General features: G+C 54.1%; 1 protein-coding gene across 1 annotated transcript in view; it reads left to right on the forward strand.

Moving 5' to 3' along the window:
• The window catches only part of LOC145877393 (centrosomal protein of 192 kDa), a 30,957-nt gene extending 13,382 nt beyond the window's left edge, over positions 1 to 17,575 (forward strand). Inside the window, exons 4-11 of the mRNA XM_082972729.1 lie at positions 603 to 708; positions 1,854 to 2,142; positions 2,772 to 2,944; positions 11,632 to 11,751; positions 13,017 to 13,132; positions 15,587 to 15,713; positions 16,204 to 16,262; positions 17,312 to 17,575. Coding sequence (XP_082828855.1) covers positions 603 to 708; positions 1,854 to 2,142; positions 2,772 to 2,944; positions 11,632 to 11,751; positions 13,017 to 13,132; positions 15,587 to 15,713; positions 16,204 to 16,262; positions 17,312 to 17,444 — 1,123 coding nt within the window. The 3' untranslated portion in view covers positions 17,445 to 17,575. The remainder of the gene's footprint in view (positions 1 to 602; positions 709 to 1,853; positions 2,143 to 2,771; positions 2,945 to 11,631; positions 11,752 to 13,016; positions 13,133 to 15,586; positions 15,714 to 16,203; positions 16,263 to 17,311) is intronic.
• Positions 17,576 to 19,255: the final 1,680 nt, after the last annotated feature.

Genomic DNA, 19,255 nt, shown 5'->3' on the forward strand with positions numbered 1-19,255 from the left:
ATATTACTAGGGGGGGTTTACCGGGTGACTATATTACCAGGGGGGTTTACCGGGTGACTATATTACCAGGGGGGTTTACCGGGTGACTATATTACCAGGGGGATTTTACCGGGTGACTATATTACTAGGGGGGGTTTACCGGGTGACTATATTACCAGGGGGGTTTTACCGGGTGACTATATTACTAGGGGGGTTTACCGGGTGACTATATTACTAGGGGGGTTTACCGGGTGACTATATTACTAGGGGGGGTTTACCGGGTGACTATATTACTAGGGGGGTTTACCGGGTGACTATATTACATGGGGGGTTTACCGGGTGACTATATTACTAGGGGGGTTTACCGGGTGACTATATTACTAGGGGGGTATTACCGGGTGACTATATTACTAGGGGGGTTTTACCGGGTGACTATATTACTAGGGGTGATAAACCGGGTGACTATATTACTAGGGGGGTTTACCGGGTGACTATATTACTAGGGGGGGTTTACCGGGTGACTATATTACTAGGGGGGTTTACCGGGTGACTATATTACCAGGGGGGGTTTACCGGGTGACTATATTACCAGGGGTGATAAACCATCGTTTTTGTTTTCCCAGGTCCCACCTCCAGATCCTCATCAGTCCTAATCCGTCCCTAGCAACCAGGACTTCCATGTTTCCATGGAGTGGCCAGATCTATGTCCAGTGTGACAATCAACAGAAGGTAGTGATGATGTAGTGGGGCCCCTCAATGTCTTGATGTGGTGGGGCCCCTCAATGTCTTGATGTGGTGGGGCCCCTCAATGTCTTGATGTGGTGGGTCCCCTCAATGTCTTGATGTGGTGGTGGGGCCCCTCAATGTCTTGATGTGGTGGTGGGGCCCCTCAATGTCTTGATGTGGTGGTGGGGCCCCTCAATGTCTTGATGTGGTGGTGGGGCCCCTCAATGTCTTGATGTGGTGGTGGGGCCCCTCAATGTCTTGATGTGGTGGTGGGGCCCCTCAATGTCTTGATGTGGTGGTGGGGCCCCTCAATGTCTTGATGTGGTGGTGGGGCCCCTCAATGTCTTGATGTGGTGGTGGGGTCCCCCTCAATGTCTTGATGTGGTGGTGGGGCCCCCCTCAATGTCTTGATGTGGTGGTGGGGCCCCCCTCAATGTCTTGATGTGGTGGTGGGGCCCCCCTCAATGTCTTGATGTGGTGGTGGGGCCCCCCTCAATGTCTTGATGTGGTGGTGGGGCCCCCCTCAATGTCTTGATGTGGTGGTGGGGCCCCCCTCAATGTCTTGATGTGGTGGTGGGGCCCCTCAATGTCTTGATGTGGTGGTGGGGCCCCTCAATGTCTTGATGTGGTGGTGGGGTCCCCCTCAATGTCTTGACGTGGTGGTGGGGCCCCCCTCAATGTCTTGACGTGGTGGTGGGGCCCCCCTCAATGTCTTGACGTGGTGGTGGGGCCCCCCTCAATGTCTTGACGTGGTGGTGGGGCCCCCCTCAATGTCTTGATGTGGTGGTGGGGCCCCCCTCAATGTCTTGATGTGGTGGTGGGGCCCCCCTCAATGTCTTGATGTGGTGGTGGGGCCCCCCTCAATGTCTTGACGTGGTGGTGGGGCCCCCCTCAATGTCTTGACGTGGTGGTGGGGCCCCCCTCAATGTCTTGATGTGGTGGTGGGGCCCCCCTCAATGTCTTGACGTGGTGGTGGGGCCCCCCTCAATGTCTTGATGTGGTGGTGGGGCCCCCCTCAATGTCTTGACGTGGTGGTGGGGCCCCCCTCAATGTCTTGATGTGGTGGTGGGGCCCCCCTCAATGTTTTGACGTGGTGGTGGGGCCCCCCTCAATGTCTTGATGTTATTTTCTCTCCTCCTGCTGTCCAGTTCATCAAAATCCAGATTCGTCAGGACCTGGCTCTGGATGTATCAACCGTCCCATCAGACCAGAGCCTGGCCCCCCTTCCCCCTCAGACTGCTAGCCCCATGCCCACCACCATGCTGCCCCCATCAGACCGGAGCCTGGCCCCCCTTCCCCCTCAGACTGCTAGCCCCATGCCCACCACCATGCTGCCCCCTGCAGACCAACCCCCCCAGACCCAGACGGCTCCAGCCACGGTAGAGATCAGTAACCGCACCATCGTGTTTCCTGCCACGCCCTCAGGAGACGCCTCAGGTAGGAGACAATCTCTGACTCTCAGCGTTACTGGGACATGTCTATAATCTCTGACTCTCAGCGTTACGACATGTCTATAATCCCAGCGTTGGGACACGTCTATAATCCCAGCGTTTGGACACGTCTATAATCCCAGCGCTGGGACACGTCTATAATCCCAGCGTTGGGACACGTCTATAACCCCAGCGTTGGGACACGTCTATAATCCCAGCGTTGGGACACGTCTATAATCCCAGCGTTTGGACACGTCTATAATCCCAGCGCTGGGACACGTCTATAATCCCAGCGCTGGGACACGTCTATAATCCCAGCGTTGGGACACGTCTATAATCCCAGCGCTGGGACACGTCTATAATCCCAGCGTTTGGACACGTCTATAATCCCAGCGTTGGGACACGTCTATAATCCCAGCGTTGGGACACGTCTATAATCCCAGCGTTGGGACACGTCTATAATCCCAGCGTTTGGACACGTCTATAATCCCAGCGCTGGGACACGTCTATAATCTCTGGAGTTTGCCGTTACCAGTCAATAGCCCCGTTTCCCCTCTAGATAATACGAAATGCTGTGTGTGTTCGTGAAGAATGTTCCAGTGTTTTGACCTACGAGGCCGTCTCTTCCTTCGTCAGAGTCCTCTGTGGAGGTGGAGAATAGAGGACAACAGGTGAGGTGGTACCTGTCTTCCTTCGCCCCTCCCTATGTAAAGGGGGTGGACAGCAGTGGGGATGTGTACCGGGCCACCTACACAGCTTTCAGGTGTCCCCGAGTCTCTGGAATCCTGGGAGCTAACGACAAGATGCAGGTGAATTATCCCATCTCTACCCCCTACCAATGGCTTTATTAGGGGGGTTACTGACCACCCAGCTTTACCCAGTCACACCCCTGGTCCCAGAACATACCTTTATTAGGGGGGGTTACTGACCACCCAGCTTTACCCAGTCACACCCCTGGTCCCAGAACATACCTTTATTAGGGGGGGGTTACTGACCACCCAGCTTTACCCAGTCACACCCCTGGTCCCAGAACATACCTTTATTAGGGGGGGGTTACTGACCACCCAGCTTTACCCAGTCACACCCCTGGTCCCAGAACATACCTTTATTAGGGGGGGGTTACTGACCACCCAGCTTTACCCAGTCACACCCCTGGTCCCAGAACATACCTTTATTAGGGGGGGGTTACTGACCACCCAGCTTTACCCAGTCACACCCCTGGTCCCAGAACATACCTTTATTAGGGGGGGGTTACTGACCACCCAGCTTTACCCAGTCACACCCCTGGTCCCAGAACATACCTTTATTAGGGGGGGGTTACTGACCACCCAGCTTTACCCAGTCACACCCCTGGTCCCAGAACATACCTTTATTAGGGGGGTTACTGACCACCCAGCTTTACCCAGTCACACCCCTGGTCCCAGAACATACCTTTATTAGGGGGGTTACTGACCACCCAGCTTTACCCAGTCACACCCCTGGTCCCAGAACATACCTTTATTAGGGGGGTTACTGACCACCCAGCTTGACCCAGTCACACCCCTGGTCCCAGAACATACCTTTATTAGGGGGGTTACTGACCACCCAGCTTTACCCAGTCACACCCCTGGTCCCAGAACATACCTTTATTAGGGGGGGGTTACTGACCACCCAGCTTTACCCAGTCACACCCCTGGTCCCAGAACATACCTTTATTAGGGGGGGGTTACTGACCACCCAGCTTTACCCAGTCACACCCCTGGTCCCAGAACATACCTTTATTAGGGGGGGGTTACTGACCACCCAGCTTTACCCAGTCACACCCCTGGTCCCAGAACATACCTTTATTAGGGGGGGGTTACTGACCACCCAGCTTTACCCAGTCACACCCCTGGTCCCAGAACATACCTTTATTAGGGGGGGGTTACTGACCACCCAGCTTTACCCAGTCACACCCCTGGTCCCAGAACATACCTTTATTAGGGGGGGGGGTTACTGACCACCCAGCTTTACCCAGTCACACCCCTGGTCCCAGAACATACCTTTATTAGGGGGGGTTACTGACCACCCAGCTTTACCCAGTCACACCCCTGGTCCCAGAACATACCTTTATTAGGGGGGGTTACTGACCACCCAGCTTTACCCAGTCACACCCCTGGTCCCAGAACATACCTTTATTAGGGGGGGTTACTGACCACCCAGCTTTACCCAGTCACACCCCTGGTCCCAGAACATACCTTTATTAGGGGGGGTTACTGACCACCCAGCTTTACCCAGTCACACCCCTGGTCCCAGAACATACCTTTATTAGGGGGTTACTGACCACCCAGCTTTACCCAGTCACACCCCTGGTCCCAGAACATACCTTTATTAGGGGGTTACTGACCACCCAGCTTTACCCAGTCACACCCCTGGTCCCAGAACATACCTTTATTAGGGGGTTACTGACCACCCAGCTTTACCCAGTCACACCCCTGGTCCCAGAACATACCTTTATTAGGGGGGGTTACTGACCACCCAGCTTTACCCAGTCACACCCCTGGTCCCAGAACATACCTTTATTAGGGGGGGTTACTGACCACCCAGCTTTACCCAGTCACACCCCTGGTCCCAGAACATACCTTTATTAGGGGGGGTTACTGACCACCCAGCTTTACCCAGTCACACCCCTGGTCCCAGAACATACCTTTATTAGGGTTACTGACCACCCAGCTTTACCCAGTCACACCCCTGGTCCCAGAACATACCTTTATTAGGGTTACTGACCACCCAGCTTTACCCAGTCACACCCCTGGTCCCAGAACATACCTTTATTAGGGGGTTACTGACCACCCAGCTTTACCCAGTCACACCCCTGGTCCCAGAACATACCTTTATTAGGGTTACTGACCACCCAGCTTTACCCAGTCACACCCCTGGTCCCAGAACACACCTTTATTAGGGGGTTACTGACCACCCAGCTTTACCCAGTCACACCCCTGGTCCCAGAACATACCTTTATTAGGGTTACTGACCACCCAGCTTTACCCAGTCACACCCCTGGTCCCAGAACATACCTTTATTAGGGGGGTTACTGACCACCCAGCTTGACCCAGTCACACCCCTGGTCCCAGAACATACCTTTATTAGGGGGGTTACTGACCACCCAGCTTTACCCAGTCACACCCCTGGTCCCAGAACATACCTTTATTAGGGGGGGGTTACTGACCACCCAGCTTTACCCAGTCACACCCCTGGTCCCAGAACATACCTTTATTAGGGGGGGGTTACTGACCACCCAGCTTTACCCAGTCACACCCCTGGTCCCAGAACATACCTTTATTAGGGGGGTTACTGACCACCCAGCTTTACCCAGTCACACCCCTGGTCCCAGAACATACCTTTATTAGGGGGGGGGGTTACTGACCACCCAGCTTTACCCAGTCACACCCCTGGTCCCAGAACATACCTTTATTAGGGGGGGGGGGTTACTGACCACCCAGCTTTACCCAGTCACACCCCTGGTCCCAGAACATACCTTTATTAGGGGGGGTTACTGACCACCCAGCTTTACCCAGTCACACCCCTGGTCCCAGAACATACCTTTATTAGGGGGGGTTACTGACCACCCAGCTTTACCCAGTCACACCCCTGGTCCCAGAACATACCTTTATTAGGGGGGGTTACTGACCACCCAGCTTTACCCAGTCACACCCCTGGTCCCAGAACATACCTTTATTAGGGGGGGTTACTGACCACCCAGCTTTACCCAGTCACACCCCTGGTCCCAGAACATACCTTTATTAGGGGGTTACTGACCACCCAGCTTTACCCAGTCACACCCCTGGTCCCAGAACATACCTTTATTAGGGGGGGTTACTGACCACCCAGCTTTACCCAGTCACACCCCTGGTCCCAGAACATACCTTTATTAGGGGGTTACTGACCACCCAGCTTTACCCAGTCACACCCCTGGTCCCAGAACATACCTTTATTAGGGGGTTACTGACCACCCAGCTTTACCCAGTCACACCCCTGGTCCCAGAACATACCTTTATTAGGGGGTTACTGACCACCCAGCTTTACCCAGTCACACCCCTGGTCCCAGAACATACCTTTATTAGGGGGTTATTGACCACCCAGCTTTACCCAGTCACACCCCTGGTCCCAGAACATACCTTTATTAGGGTTACTGACCACCCAGCTTTACCCAGTCACACCCCTGGTCCCAGAACATACCTTTATTAGGGTTACTGACCACCCAGCTTTACCCAGTCACACCCCTGGTCCCAGAACATACCTTTATTAGGGGGTTACTGACCACCCAGCTTTACCCAGTCACACCCCTGGTCCCAGAACATACCTTTATTAGGGTTACTGACCACCCAGCTTTACCCAGTCACACCCCTGGTCCCAGAACATACCTTTATTAGGGGGGTTACTGACCACCCAGCTTTACCCAGTCACACCCCTGGTCCCAGAACATACCTTTATTAGGGGGTTACTGACCACCCAGCTTTACCCAGTCACACCCCTGGTCCCAGAACATACCTTTATTAGGGGGGGTTACTGACCACCCAGCTTTACCCAGTCACACCCCTGGTCCCAGAACATACCTTTATTAGGGGGGGTTACTGACCACCCAGCTTTACCCAGTCACACCCCTGGTCCCAGAACATACCTTTATTAGGGGGGGTTACTGACCACCCAGCTTTACCCAGTCACACCCCTGGTCCCAGAACATACCTTTATTAGGGGGGTTACTGACCACCCAGCTTTACCCAGTCACACCCCTGGTCCCAGAACATACCTTTATTAGGGTTACTGACCACCCAGCTTTACCCAGTCACACCCCTGGTTCCAGAACATACCTTTATTAGGGGGTTACTGACCACCCAGCTTTACCCAGTCACACCCCTGGTCCCAGAACATACCTTTATTAGGGTTACTGACCACCCAGCTTTACCCAGTCACACCCCTGGTCCCAGAACATACCTTTATTAGGGGGTTACTGACCACCCAGCTTTACCCAGTCACACCCCTGGTCCCAGAACATACCTTTATTAGGGTTACTGACCACCCAGCTTTACCCAGTCACACCCCTGGTCCCAGAACACACCTTTATTAGGGGGTTACTGACCACCCAGCTTTACCCAGTCACACCCCTGGTCCCAGAACATACCTTTATTAGGGTTACTGACCACCCAGCTTTACCCAGTCACACCCCTGGTCCCAGAACATACCTTTATTAGGGTTACTGACCACCCAGCTTTACCCAGTCACACCCCTGGTCCCAGAACATACCTTTATTAGGGGGTTACTGACCACCCAGCTTTACCCAGTCACACCCCTGGTCCCAGAACATACCTTTATTAGGGGGGGTTACTGACCACCCAGCTTTACCCAGTCACACCCCTGGTCCCAGAACATACCTTTATTAGGGGGTTACTGACCACCCAGCTTTACCCAGTCACACCCCTGGTCCCAGAACATACCTTTATTAGGGGGTTACTGACCACCCAGCTTTACCCAGTCACACCCCTGGTCCCAGAACATACCTTTATTAGGGGGTTACTGACCACCCAGCTTTACCCAGTCACACCCCTGGTCCCAGAACATACCTTTATTAGGGGGTTATTGACCACCCAGCTTTACCCAGTCACACCCCTGGTCCCAGAACATACCTTTATTAGGGTTACTGACCACCCAGCTTTACCCAGTCACACCCCTGGTCCCAGAACATACCTTTATTAGGGTTACTGACCACCCAGCTTTACCCAGTCACACCCCTGGTCCCAGAACATACCTTTATTAGGGGGTTACTGACCACCCAGCTTTACCCAGTCACACCCCTGGTCCCAGAACATACCTTTATTAGGGTTACTGACCACCCAGCTTTACCCAGTCACACCCCTGGTCCCAGAACATACCTTTATTAGGGGGGTTACTGACCACCCAGCTTTACCCAGTCACACCCCTGGTCCCAGAACATACCTTTATTAGGGGGTTACTGACCACCCAGCTTTACCCAGTCACACCCCTGGTCCCAGAACATACCTTTATTAGGGGGGGTTACTGACCACCCAGCTTTACCCAGTCACACCCCTGGTCCCAGAACATACCTTTATTAGGGGGGGTTACTGACCACCCAGCTTTACCCAGTCACACCCCTGGTCCCAGAACATACCTTTATTAGGGGGGGTTACTGACCACCCAGCTTTACCCAGTCACACCCCTGGTCCCAGAACATACCTTTATTAGGGGGGGTTACTGACCACCCAGCTTTACCCAGTCACACCCCTGGTCCCAGAACATACCTTTATTAGGGTTACTGACCACCCAGCTTTACCCAGTCACACCCCTGGTTCCAGAACATACCTTTATTAGGGGGTTACTGACCACCCAGCTTTACCCAGTCACACCCCTGGTCCCAGAACATACCTTTATTAGGGTTACTGACCACCCAGCTTTACCCAGTCACACCCCTGGTCCCAGAACATACCTTTATTAGGGGGTTACTGACCACCCAGCTTTACCCAGTCACACCCCTGGTCCCAGAACATACCTTTATTAGGGTTACTGACCACCCAGCTTTACCCAGTCACACCCCTGGTCCCAGAACACACCTTTATTAGGGGGTTACTGACCACCCAGCTTTACCCAGTCACACCCCTGGTCCCAGAACATACCTTTATTAGGGTTACTGACCACCCAGCTTTACCCAGTCACACCCCTGGTCCCAGAACATACCTTTATTAGGGTTACTGACCACCCAGCTTTACCCAGTCACACCCCTGGTCCCAGAACATACCTTTATTAGGGGGTTACTGACCACCCAGCTTTACCCAGTCACACCCCTGGTCCCAGAACATACCTTTATTAGGGGGGGTTACTGACCACCCAGCTTTACCCAGTCACACCCCTGGTCCCAGAACATACCTTTATTAGGGGGGGGTTACTGACCACCCAGCTTTACCCAGTCACACCCCTGGTCCCAGAACATACCTTTATTAGGGTTACTGACCACCCAGCTTTACCCAGTCACACCCCTGGTCCCAGAACATACCTTTATTAGGGGGGGTTACTGACCACCCAGCTTTACCCAGTCACACCCCTGGTCCCAGAACATACCTTTATTAGGGGGGGTTACTGACCACCCAGCTTTACCCAGTCACACCCCTGGTCCCAGAACATACCTTTATTAGGGGGTTACTGACCACCCAGCTTTACCCAGTCACACCCCTGGTCCCAGAACATACCTTTATTAGGGGGGGTTACTGACCACCCAGCTTTACCCAGTCACACCCCTGGTCCCAGAACATACCTTTATTAGGGGGTTACTGACCACCCAGCTTTACCCAGTCACACCCCTGGTCCCAGAACATACCTTTATTAGGGGGTTACTGACCACCCAGCTTTACCCAGTCACACCCCTGGTCCCAGAACATACCTTTATTAGGGGGTTACTGACCACCCAGCTTTACCCAGTCACACCCCTGGTCCCAGAACATACCTTTATTAGGGGGTTATTGACCACCCAGCTTTACCCAGTCACACCCCTGGTCCCAGAACATACCTTTATTAGGGTTACTGACCACCCAGCTTTACCCAGTCACACCCCTGGTCCCAGAACATACCTTTATTAGGGTTACTGACCACCCAGCTTTACCCAGTCACACCCCTGGTCCCAGAACATACCTTTATTAGGGGGTTACTGACCACCCAGCTTTACCCAGTCACACCCCTGGTCCCAGAACATACCTTTATTAGGGGGGTTACTGACCACCCAGCTTTACCCAGTCACACCCCTGGTCCCAGAACATACCTTTATTAGGGGGGTTACTGACCACCCAGCTTTACCCAGTCACACCCCTGGTCCCAGAACATACCTTTATTAGGGGGTTACTGACCACCCAGCTTTACCCAGTCACACCCCTGGTCCCAGAACATACCTTTATTAGGGGGGGTTACTGACCACCCAGCTTTACCCAGTCACACCCCTGGTCCCAGAACATACCTTTATTAGGGGGGGTTACTGACCACCCAGCTTTACCCAGTCACACCCCTGGTCCCAGAACATACCTTTATTAGGGTTACTGACCACCCAGCTTTACCCAGTCACACCCCTGGTTCCAGAACATACCTTTATTAGGGGGTTACTGACCACCCAGCTTTACCCAGTCACACCCCTGGTCCCAGAACATACCTTTATTAGGGTTACTGACCACCCAGCTTTACCCAGTCACACCCCTGGTCCCAGAACATACCTTTATTAGGGGGTTACTGACCACCCAGCTTTACCCAGTCACACCCCTGGTCCCAGAACATACCTTTATTAGGGTTACTGACCACCCAGCTTTACCCAGTCACACCCCTGGTCCCAGAACACACCTTTATTAGGGGGTTACTGACCACCCAGCTTTACCCAGTCACACCCCTGGTCCCAGAACATACCTTTATTAGGGGGTTACTGACCACCCAGCTTTACCCAGTCACACCCCTGGTCCCAGAACATACCTTTATTAGGGTTACTGACCACCCAGCTTTACCCAGTCACACCCCTGGTCCCAGAACATACCTTTATTAGGGTTACTGACCACCCAGCTTTACCCAGTCACACCCCTGGTCCCAGAACATACCTTTATTAGGGTTACTGACCACCCAGCTTTACCCAGTCACACCCCTGGTCCCAGAACACACCTTTATTAGGGGGTTACTGACCACCCAGCTTTACCCAGTCACACCCCTGGTCCCAGAACATACCTTTATTAGGGGGTTACTGACCACCCAGCTTTACCCAGTCACACCCCTGGTCCCAGAACATACCTTTATTAGGGTTACTGACCACCCAGCTTTACCCAGTCACACCCCTGGTCCCAGAACATACCTTTATTAGGGGGTTACTGACCACCCAGCTTTACCCAGTCACACCCCTGGTCCCAGAACATACCTTTATTAGGGGGGGTTACTGACCACCCAGCTTTACCCAGTCACACCCCTGGTCCCAGAACATACCTTTATTAGGGGGGGGTTACTGACCACCCAGCTTTACCCAGTCACACCCCTGGTCCCAGAACATACCTTTATTAGGGTTACTGACCACCCAGCTTTACCCAGTCACACCCCTGGTCCCAGAACATACCTTTATTAGGGTTACTGACCACCCAGCTTTACCCAGTCACACCCCTGGTCCCAGAACATACCTTTATTAGGGGGGGTTACTGACCACCCAGCTTTACCCAGTCACACCCCTGGTCCCAGAACATACCTTTATTAGGGAGGGGGTTACTGACCACCCAGCTTTACCCAGTCACACCCCTGGTCCCAGAACATACCTTTATTAGGGGGGGGTTACTGACCACCCAGCTTTACCCAGTCACACCCCTGGTCCCAGAACATACCTTTATTAGGGGGGGTTACTGACCACCCAGCTTTACCCAGTCACACCCCTGGTCCCAGAACATCATCTCTCCTCCTGTTGAACTCCTCCTGTCTCCCCTCCTCCTGTTGATGTCCTCTCTCCTCCTGTCTCCTCCAGGTGCCCATCACCTTCTTGCCGAGGGACCGAGGGGACTATGCTCAGTTCTGGGACCTGGAGTGTCACCCAGTGGCTGAGCCTCAGCACAAGACCAGGATCCGCTTCCAGCTCTGTGGCACTGTGGGTAGACTGTTATAGGACATCATTATACTGCCAGGAGTCGGTCTGTAGACTGTTATAGGACATCATTATACTGCCAGGAGTCGGTCTGTAGACTGTTATAGGACATCATTATACTGCCAGGAGACTGTTATAGGACATCATTATACTGCCAGGAGACGGTCTGTAGACTGTTATAGGACATCATTATACTGCCAGGAGACTGTTATAGGACATCATTATTCTGCCAGGAGACGGTCTGTAGACTGTTATAGGACATCATTATACTGCCAGGAGACTGTTATAGGACATCATTATACTGCCAGGAGTCGGTCTGTAGACTGTTATAGGACATCATTATACTGCCAGGAGACTGTTATAGGACATCATTATACTGCCAGGAGACTGTTATAGGACATCATTATACTGCCAGGAGACTGTTATAGGACATCATTATACTGCCAGGAGTCGGTCTGTAGACTGTTATAGGACATCATTATACTGCCAGGAGACTGTTATAGGACATCATTATACTGCCAGGACGCGGTCTGTAAAGGTAGACGGTCTGTAAAGGTAGACTGTTATAGGACATCATTATACTGCCAGGAGTCGGTCTGTAGACTGTTATAGGACATCATTATACTGTCAGGAGACTGTATGTAGACTGTTATAGGACATCATTATACTGCCAGGACACGGTCTGTAGACTGTTATAGGACATCATTATACTGCCAGGAGACTGTTATAGGACATCATTATACTGCCAGGAGTCGGTCTGTAGACTGTTAAAGGACATCATTATACTGCCAGGACACGGTCTGTAGACTGTTATAGGACATCATTATACTGCCAGGACACGGTCTGTAGACTGTTATAGGACATCATTATACTGCCAGGAGACTATAGGACATCATTATACTGCCAGGGGACGGTCTGTAGACTGTTATAGGACATCATTATACTGCCAGGAGACGGTCTGTAAAGGGAGACGGTCTGTAAAGGGAGACGGTCTGTAAAGGGAGACGGTCTGTAAAGGAACATCATCATACTGCAGGGTGACTTCCTGCTTTACAGAAGTCTTCCCAATGTGATCGAGCCTCAACTAGCAGACGGATGAAGGGAAAGTTTAAAGTCGTTTTTATTAGGCACCAAACAGGAAACTCATTCCAACAGGAAGGGACTGGATTTGTCGTTTGGATATGGTGTCCCCTAATGAATATGACCCTGTTGCTTTAACGGTGACGTGGAGGGTGGAGGGTGATGATGATGATGATGGTGTTTTTCAGGGTGTGAAGGTTGGTCCAGCGGCGGCTCCTCAGGAAGCAGACTGTTCTCTGGTGAAGACTGAAGCCTTTAAGACCAGGAGAAGACCTGACCCGGTCGCTGATGGGGGCATGACTGGGTGAGGACTGGCCCTCAGGTCCCCCTAGTGAGGACTGGCCCTCAGGTCCCCCTAGTGAGGACTGGGTGAGGACTGGCCCTCAGGTCTCACTGGGTGAGGACTGGCCCTCAGGTCCCACTGGGTGAGGACTGGCCCTCAGGTCCCACTGGGTGAGGACTGGCCCTCAGGTCCCACTGGGTGAGGACTGGCCCTCAGGTCCCACTGGGTGAGGACTGGCCCTCAGGTCCCACTGGGTGAGGACTGGCCCTCAGGTCCCACTGGGTGAGGACTGGCCCTCAGGTCTCACTGGGTGAGGACTGGCCCTCAGGTCTCACTGGGTGAGGACTGGCCCTCAGGTCTCACTGGGTGAGGACTGGCCCTCAGGTCTCACTGGGTGAGGACTGGCCCTCAGGTTCCACTAGTGAGGACTGGCCCTCAGGTCTCACTAGTGATGAATAGAAAAACAAGGTCAATCCTCCACAGTCCAGAGCACATTGGAGGATGAATCACAAAACAGGGAGCACTAGTTAGCCAGCTAGTTAGCCAGCTAGTTAGCCAGCTAGTTAGCCAGCTGACTGACTATCTGGTTAACATTCAGATATAGCTCTTGATTTGTTCTGAAGAATAAGTGGTCAGGAAGCTCAGAGCCCCGTGGAGGAGGAAGGTCCAGGTAGATGCTCAGGAAGCTCAGAGCCCCGTGGAGGAGGAAGGTCCAGGTAGATGCTCAGGAAGCTCAGAGCCCCGTGGAGGAGGAAGGTCCAGGTAGATGCTCAGGAAGCTCAGAGCCCCATGGAGGAGGAGGAAGGTCCAGGTAGATGCTCAGGAAGCTCAGAGCCCCGTGGAGGAGGAAGGTCCAGGTAGATGTTCAGGAAGCTCAGAGCCCCGTGGAGGAGGAAGGTCCAGGTAGATGCTCAGGAAGCATAGAGCCCCATGGAGGAGGAAGGTCCAGGTAGATGCTCAGGAAGCTCAGAGCCCCATGGAGGAGGAAGGTCCAGGTAGATGTTCAGGAAGCTCAGAGCCCCATGGAGGAGGAAGGTCCAGGTAGATGTTCAGGAAGCTCAGAGCCCCATGGAGGAGGAAGGTTCAGGTAGATGTTCAGGAAGCTCAGAGCCCCATGGAGGAGGAAGGTCCAGGTAGATGTTCAGGAAACTCAGAGCCCCATGGAGGAGGAAGGTCCAGGTAGATGTTCAGGAAGCTCAGAGCCCCATGGAGGAGGGAAGGTCAGGTAGATGTTCAGGAAACTCAGAGCCCCATGGAGGAGGAAGGTCCAGGTAGATGTTCAGGAAGCTCGAAGGTCCAGGTAGATGTTCAGGAAGCTCAGAGCCCCGTGGAGGAGGAAGGTCCAGGTAGATGTTCAGGAAGCTCAGAGCCCCATGGAGGAGGAAGGTCCAGGTAGATGTTCAGGAAGCTCAGAGCCCCATGGAGGAGGAGGAAGGTCCAGGTAGATGTTCAGGAAGCTCAAAGCCCCATGGAGGAGGAAAGTCCAGGTAGATGTTCAGGAAGCTCAGAGCCCCATGGAGGAGGAAGGTCCAGGTAGATGCTCAGGAAGCTCGAAGGTCCAGGTAGATGTTCAGGAAGCTCAGAGCCCCGTGGAGGAGGAAGGTCCAGGTAGATGTTCAGGAAGCTCAGAGCCCCATGGAGGAGGAAGGTCCAGGTAGATGTTCAGGAAGCTCAGAGCCCCATGGAGGAGGAAGGTCCAGGTAGATGTTCAGGAAGCTCAGAGCCCCATGGAGGAGGAAGGTCCAGGTAGATGTTCAGGAAGCTCAGAGCCCCATGGAGGAGGAAGGTCCAGGTAGATGTTCAGGAAGCTCAGAGCCCCATGGAGGAGGAAAGTACAGGTAGATGTTCACGAAGCTCAGAGCCCCATGGAGGAGGAAGGTCCAGGTAGATGTTCAGGAAGCTCAGATCCCCATGGAGGAGGAAAGTCCAGGTAGATGCTCAGGAAGCTCAGAGCCCCATGGAGGAGGAGGAAGGTCCAGGTAGATGTTCAGGAAGCTCAGAGCCCCATGGAGGAGGAGGAAGGTCCAGGTAGATGTTCAGGAAGCTCAGAGCCCCATGGAGGAGGGAAGGTCCAGGTAGATGTTCAGGAAGCTCAGAGCCCCATGGAGGAGGGAAGGTCCAGGTAGATGTTCAGGAAGCTCAGAGCCCCATGGAGGAGGAAGGTCCAGGTAGATGCTCAGGAAGCTCGAAGGTCCAGGTAGATGCTCAGGAAGCTCAGAGCCCCATGGAGGAGGAAGGTCCAGGTAGATGTTCAGGAAGCTCAGAGCCCCGTGGAGGAGGAAGGTCCAGGTAGATGTTCAGGAAGCTCAGAGCCCCATGGAGGAGGAGGAAGGTCCAGGTAGATGTTCAGGAGGAAGGTCCAGGTAGATGTTCAGGAAGCTCAGAGCCCCATGGAGGAGGAGGAAGGTCCAGGTAGATGTTCAGGAGGAAGGTCCAGGTAGATGTTTAATGTGTGGATGATGTTGTGTGTTCCAGTCAGGAGGAGGCTCTATGTAGAGGGGTCTACGCCCCCCAGGACCACTACTCATTCCCCCCTACCAGGGTGGGGGAGACCAGCACACTGAAGGTCAACATGAGAAACAACTCCTTGGAAACGCATGGGGTGAGCAACACACACTCACTCACTCACTCACTCACTCACTCACTCACTCACTCACTCACTCACTCACTCACTCACTCACTCACTCACTCACTCACTCACTCACTCACTCACTCACTCACTCACTCACTCACTCACTCACTCACTCACTCACTCACTCATATATATATATATATATATATATATATATATATATATATATATATATATATATATATATATATATATATATATATATATATACTCACACACTCACACACACTCACACACACACACACACACTCTCTCATATACACACACACACACACACTCTCTCATATACACACACACACACACACTCTCTCATATACACACACTCTCTCATATACACACACACACACTCTCTCATATATATATATACAGACAGACAATAATTGCATGAACTGTGATGGATGTGATTAACTACCCAGAATGCTTTGCACGGATTTGATGTTGAGCTTGTCTGGTGTTGCAGCTGATGTTCCTAACCCCTAAAGAGCCCTTCCACATCAAGCATTCCAGATATTCCCTACGGTGAGTCAACGCTGCTTCCTGTCTGTCATGTTCCTCTTCTGTAATCAGTGTCCTGGTCAGCCTGGCCACAGAGCTATGCTATGGTGTTGGTCAGGCTCTGGGCCTGAGAGCGTCTGGACGGCGGGCCACTGTGTTGGTCAGGCTCTGGGCCTGAGAGCGTCTGGACGGCGGGCCACTGTGTTGGTCAGGCTCTGGGCCTGAGAGCGTCTGGACGGCGGGCCACTGTGTTGGTCAGGCTCTGGGCCTGAGAGCGTCTGGACGGCGGGCCACTGTGTTGGTCAGGCTCTGGGCCTGAGAGCGTCTGGACGGCGGGCCACTGTGTTATATACTGGAGTAGGTGCGGCGGGCGGGGGTAGGTGCGGCGGGCGGGGGTAGGTGCGGCGGGCGGGGGTAGGTGCGGCGGGCGGGGGTAGGTGCGGCGGGGGTGGTGTTGGGAGGTTCGGCGGCGGTGGTGCTGCGGTGGGGGGAGGCGGTGGGGCGGGTGTAGGTGGTGCGGCGGGGGTAGGTGGTGCGGCGGGGGTAGGTGGTGCGGCGGGGGTAGGTGGTGCGGCGGGGGTAGGTGGTGCGGCGGGGGTAGGTGGTGCGGCGGGGGTAGGTGGTGCGGCGGGGGTAGGTGGTGCGGCGGGGGTAGGTGGTGCGGCGGGGGTAGGTGGTGCGGCGGGGGTAGGTGGTGCGGCGGGGGTAGGTGGTGCGGCGAATGGCACCTTGCTGCATGTCCTGCCTCCTCCCATGATGCATAGCGTCGTCATGTGGGATGAACGTTTGTTTCTACATTTTTATCACAGTGTTTTCTTCTTCCTGACGTGAGATTGGTACTTCCTGTATCTGTCAGCCTGGTACTTCCTGTATCTGTCAGCCTGTTGTATTCTAACATCAATCACAGCTCAGTCTGCCTCTGTCCATGTTTTGATTTCTTCACGTTTCCTCCCTGCCCTCTTCCCGTTTCCTCCCTGCCCTCTTCCCGTTTCCTCCCTGCCCTCTTCCCGTTTCCTCCCTGCCCTCTTCCCGTTTCCTCCCTGCCCTCTTCCCGTTTCCTCCCTGCCCTCCAGATCCCAACGCTACATCCACCTGCCAGTCCAGTTCAAGCCGGTTGTCACCGGCAACCACTCCAGCCAGCTGTTGGTTCAGACGGATACCAGTGGAAACATCGCTATCCAGCTGACTGGTGAAGCCCTGGCCTGAGGACGTCTGGGTCTGGGAGGACTGCTGGGTCTGGGTCAGGGAGGACTGCTGGGTCTGGGTCAGGGAGGACTGCTGGGTCTGGGTCTGGGAGGACTGCTGGGTCTGGGTCTGGGAGGACTGCTGGGTCTGGGTCAGGGAGGACTGCTGGGTCTGGGTCAGGGAGGACTGCTGGGTCTGGGTCAGGGAGGACTGCTGGGTCTGGGTCAGGGAGGACTGCTGGGTCTGGGTCAGGGAGGACTGCTGGGTCTGGGTCAGGGAGGACTGCTGGGTCAGGGAGGACTGCTGGGTCAGGGAGGACTGCTGGGTCAGGGAGGACTGCTGGGTCAGGGAGGACTGCTGGGTCTGGGTCAGGGAGGACTGCTGGGTCTGGGTCAGGGAGGACTGCTGGGTCTGGGTCAGGGAGGACTGCTGGGTCTGGGTCAGGGAGGACTGCTGGGTCTGGGTCAGGGAGGACTGCTGGGTCTGGGTCAGGGAGGACTGCTGGGTCTGGGTCTGGGAGGACTGCTGGGTCTGGGTCAGGGAGGACTGCTGGGTCTGGGTCTGGGAGGACTGCTGGGTCTGGGTCAGGGAGGACTGCTGGGTCTGGGTCAGGGAGGACTGCTGGGTCTGGGTCAGGGAGGACTGCTGGGTCTGGGTCAGGGAGGACTGCTGGGTCTGGGTCAGGGAGGACTGCTGGGTCTGGGTCAGGGAGGACTGCTGGGTCTGGGTCTGGGAGGACTGCTGGGTCTGGGTCTGGGAGGACTGCTGGGTCTGGGTCAGGGAGGACTGCTGGGTCTGGGTCTGGGAGGACTGCTGGGTCTGGGTCAGTGAGGACAGCTTGATGTGGTTACCATGGTGGGGTAGATGGGTAATGAACCCTCTCCCAGTGGACAGCTTGATGTGGTTTCCATGGTGGGGTAGATGGGTAATGAACCCTCTCCCAGTGGACAGCTTGATGTGGTTACCATGGTGGGGTAGATGGGTAATGAACCCTCTCCCAGTGGACAGCTTGATGTGGTTACCATGGTGGGGTAGATGGGTAATGAACCCTCTCCCAGTGGACAGCTTGATGTGGTTACCATGGTGGGGTAGATGGGTAATGAACCCTCTCCCAGTGGACAGCTTGATGTGGTTACCATGGTGGGGTAGATGGGTAATGAACCCTCTCCCAGTGGACAGCTTGATGTGGTTACCATGGTGGGGTAGATGGGTAATGAACCCTCTCCCAGTGGACAGCTTGATGTGGTTACCATGGTGGGGTAGCTGGGTAATGAACCCTCTCCCAGTGGACAGCTTGATGTGGTTACCATGGTGGGGTAGATGGGTAATGAACCCTCTCCCAGTGGACAGCTTGATGTGGTTACCATGGTGGGGTAGATGGGTAATGAACTCTCTCCCAGTGGACAGCTTGATGTGGTTACCATGGTGGGGTAGATGGGTAATGAACCCTCTCCCAGTGGACAGCTTGATGTGGTTACCATGGTGGGGTAGATGGGTAATGAACCCTCTCCCAGTGGACAGCTTGATGTGGTTACCATGGTGGGATAGATGGGTAATGAACTCTCTCCCAGTGGACAGCTTGATATCCTCTGGGGGTCTACAGCTCTATATCCTATCCTCTGGGGGTCTACATAGAGCCAGCAGACTACAGCTCTATATCCTCTGGGGGTCTACATAGAGCCAACAGACTACAGCTCTATATTCTATCCTCTGGGGGTCTGCAGCTCTATATCCTATCCTATGGGGGTCTACAGCTCTATATCCTCTGGGGGTCTACAGCTCTATATCCTATCCTCTGGGGGTCTACATAGAGCTAGCAGACTACAGCTCTA

The sequence above is a fragment of the Salmo salar genome, unplaced genomic scaffold (assembly GCF_965601325.2).
Source record: "Salmo salar unplaced genomic scaffold, fSalSal1 ptg001052l, whole genome shotgun sequence".
Taxonomy (NCBI): domain Eukaryota; kingdom Metazoa; phylum Chordata; class Actinopteri; order Salmoniformes; family Salmonidae; genus Salmo; species Salmo salar.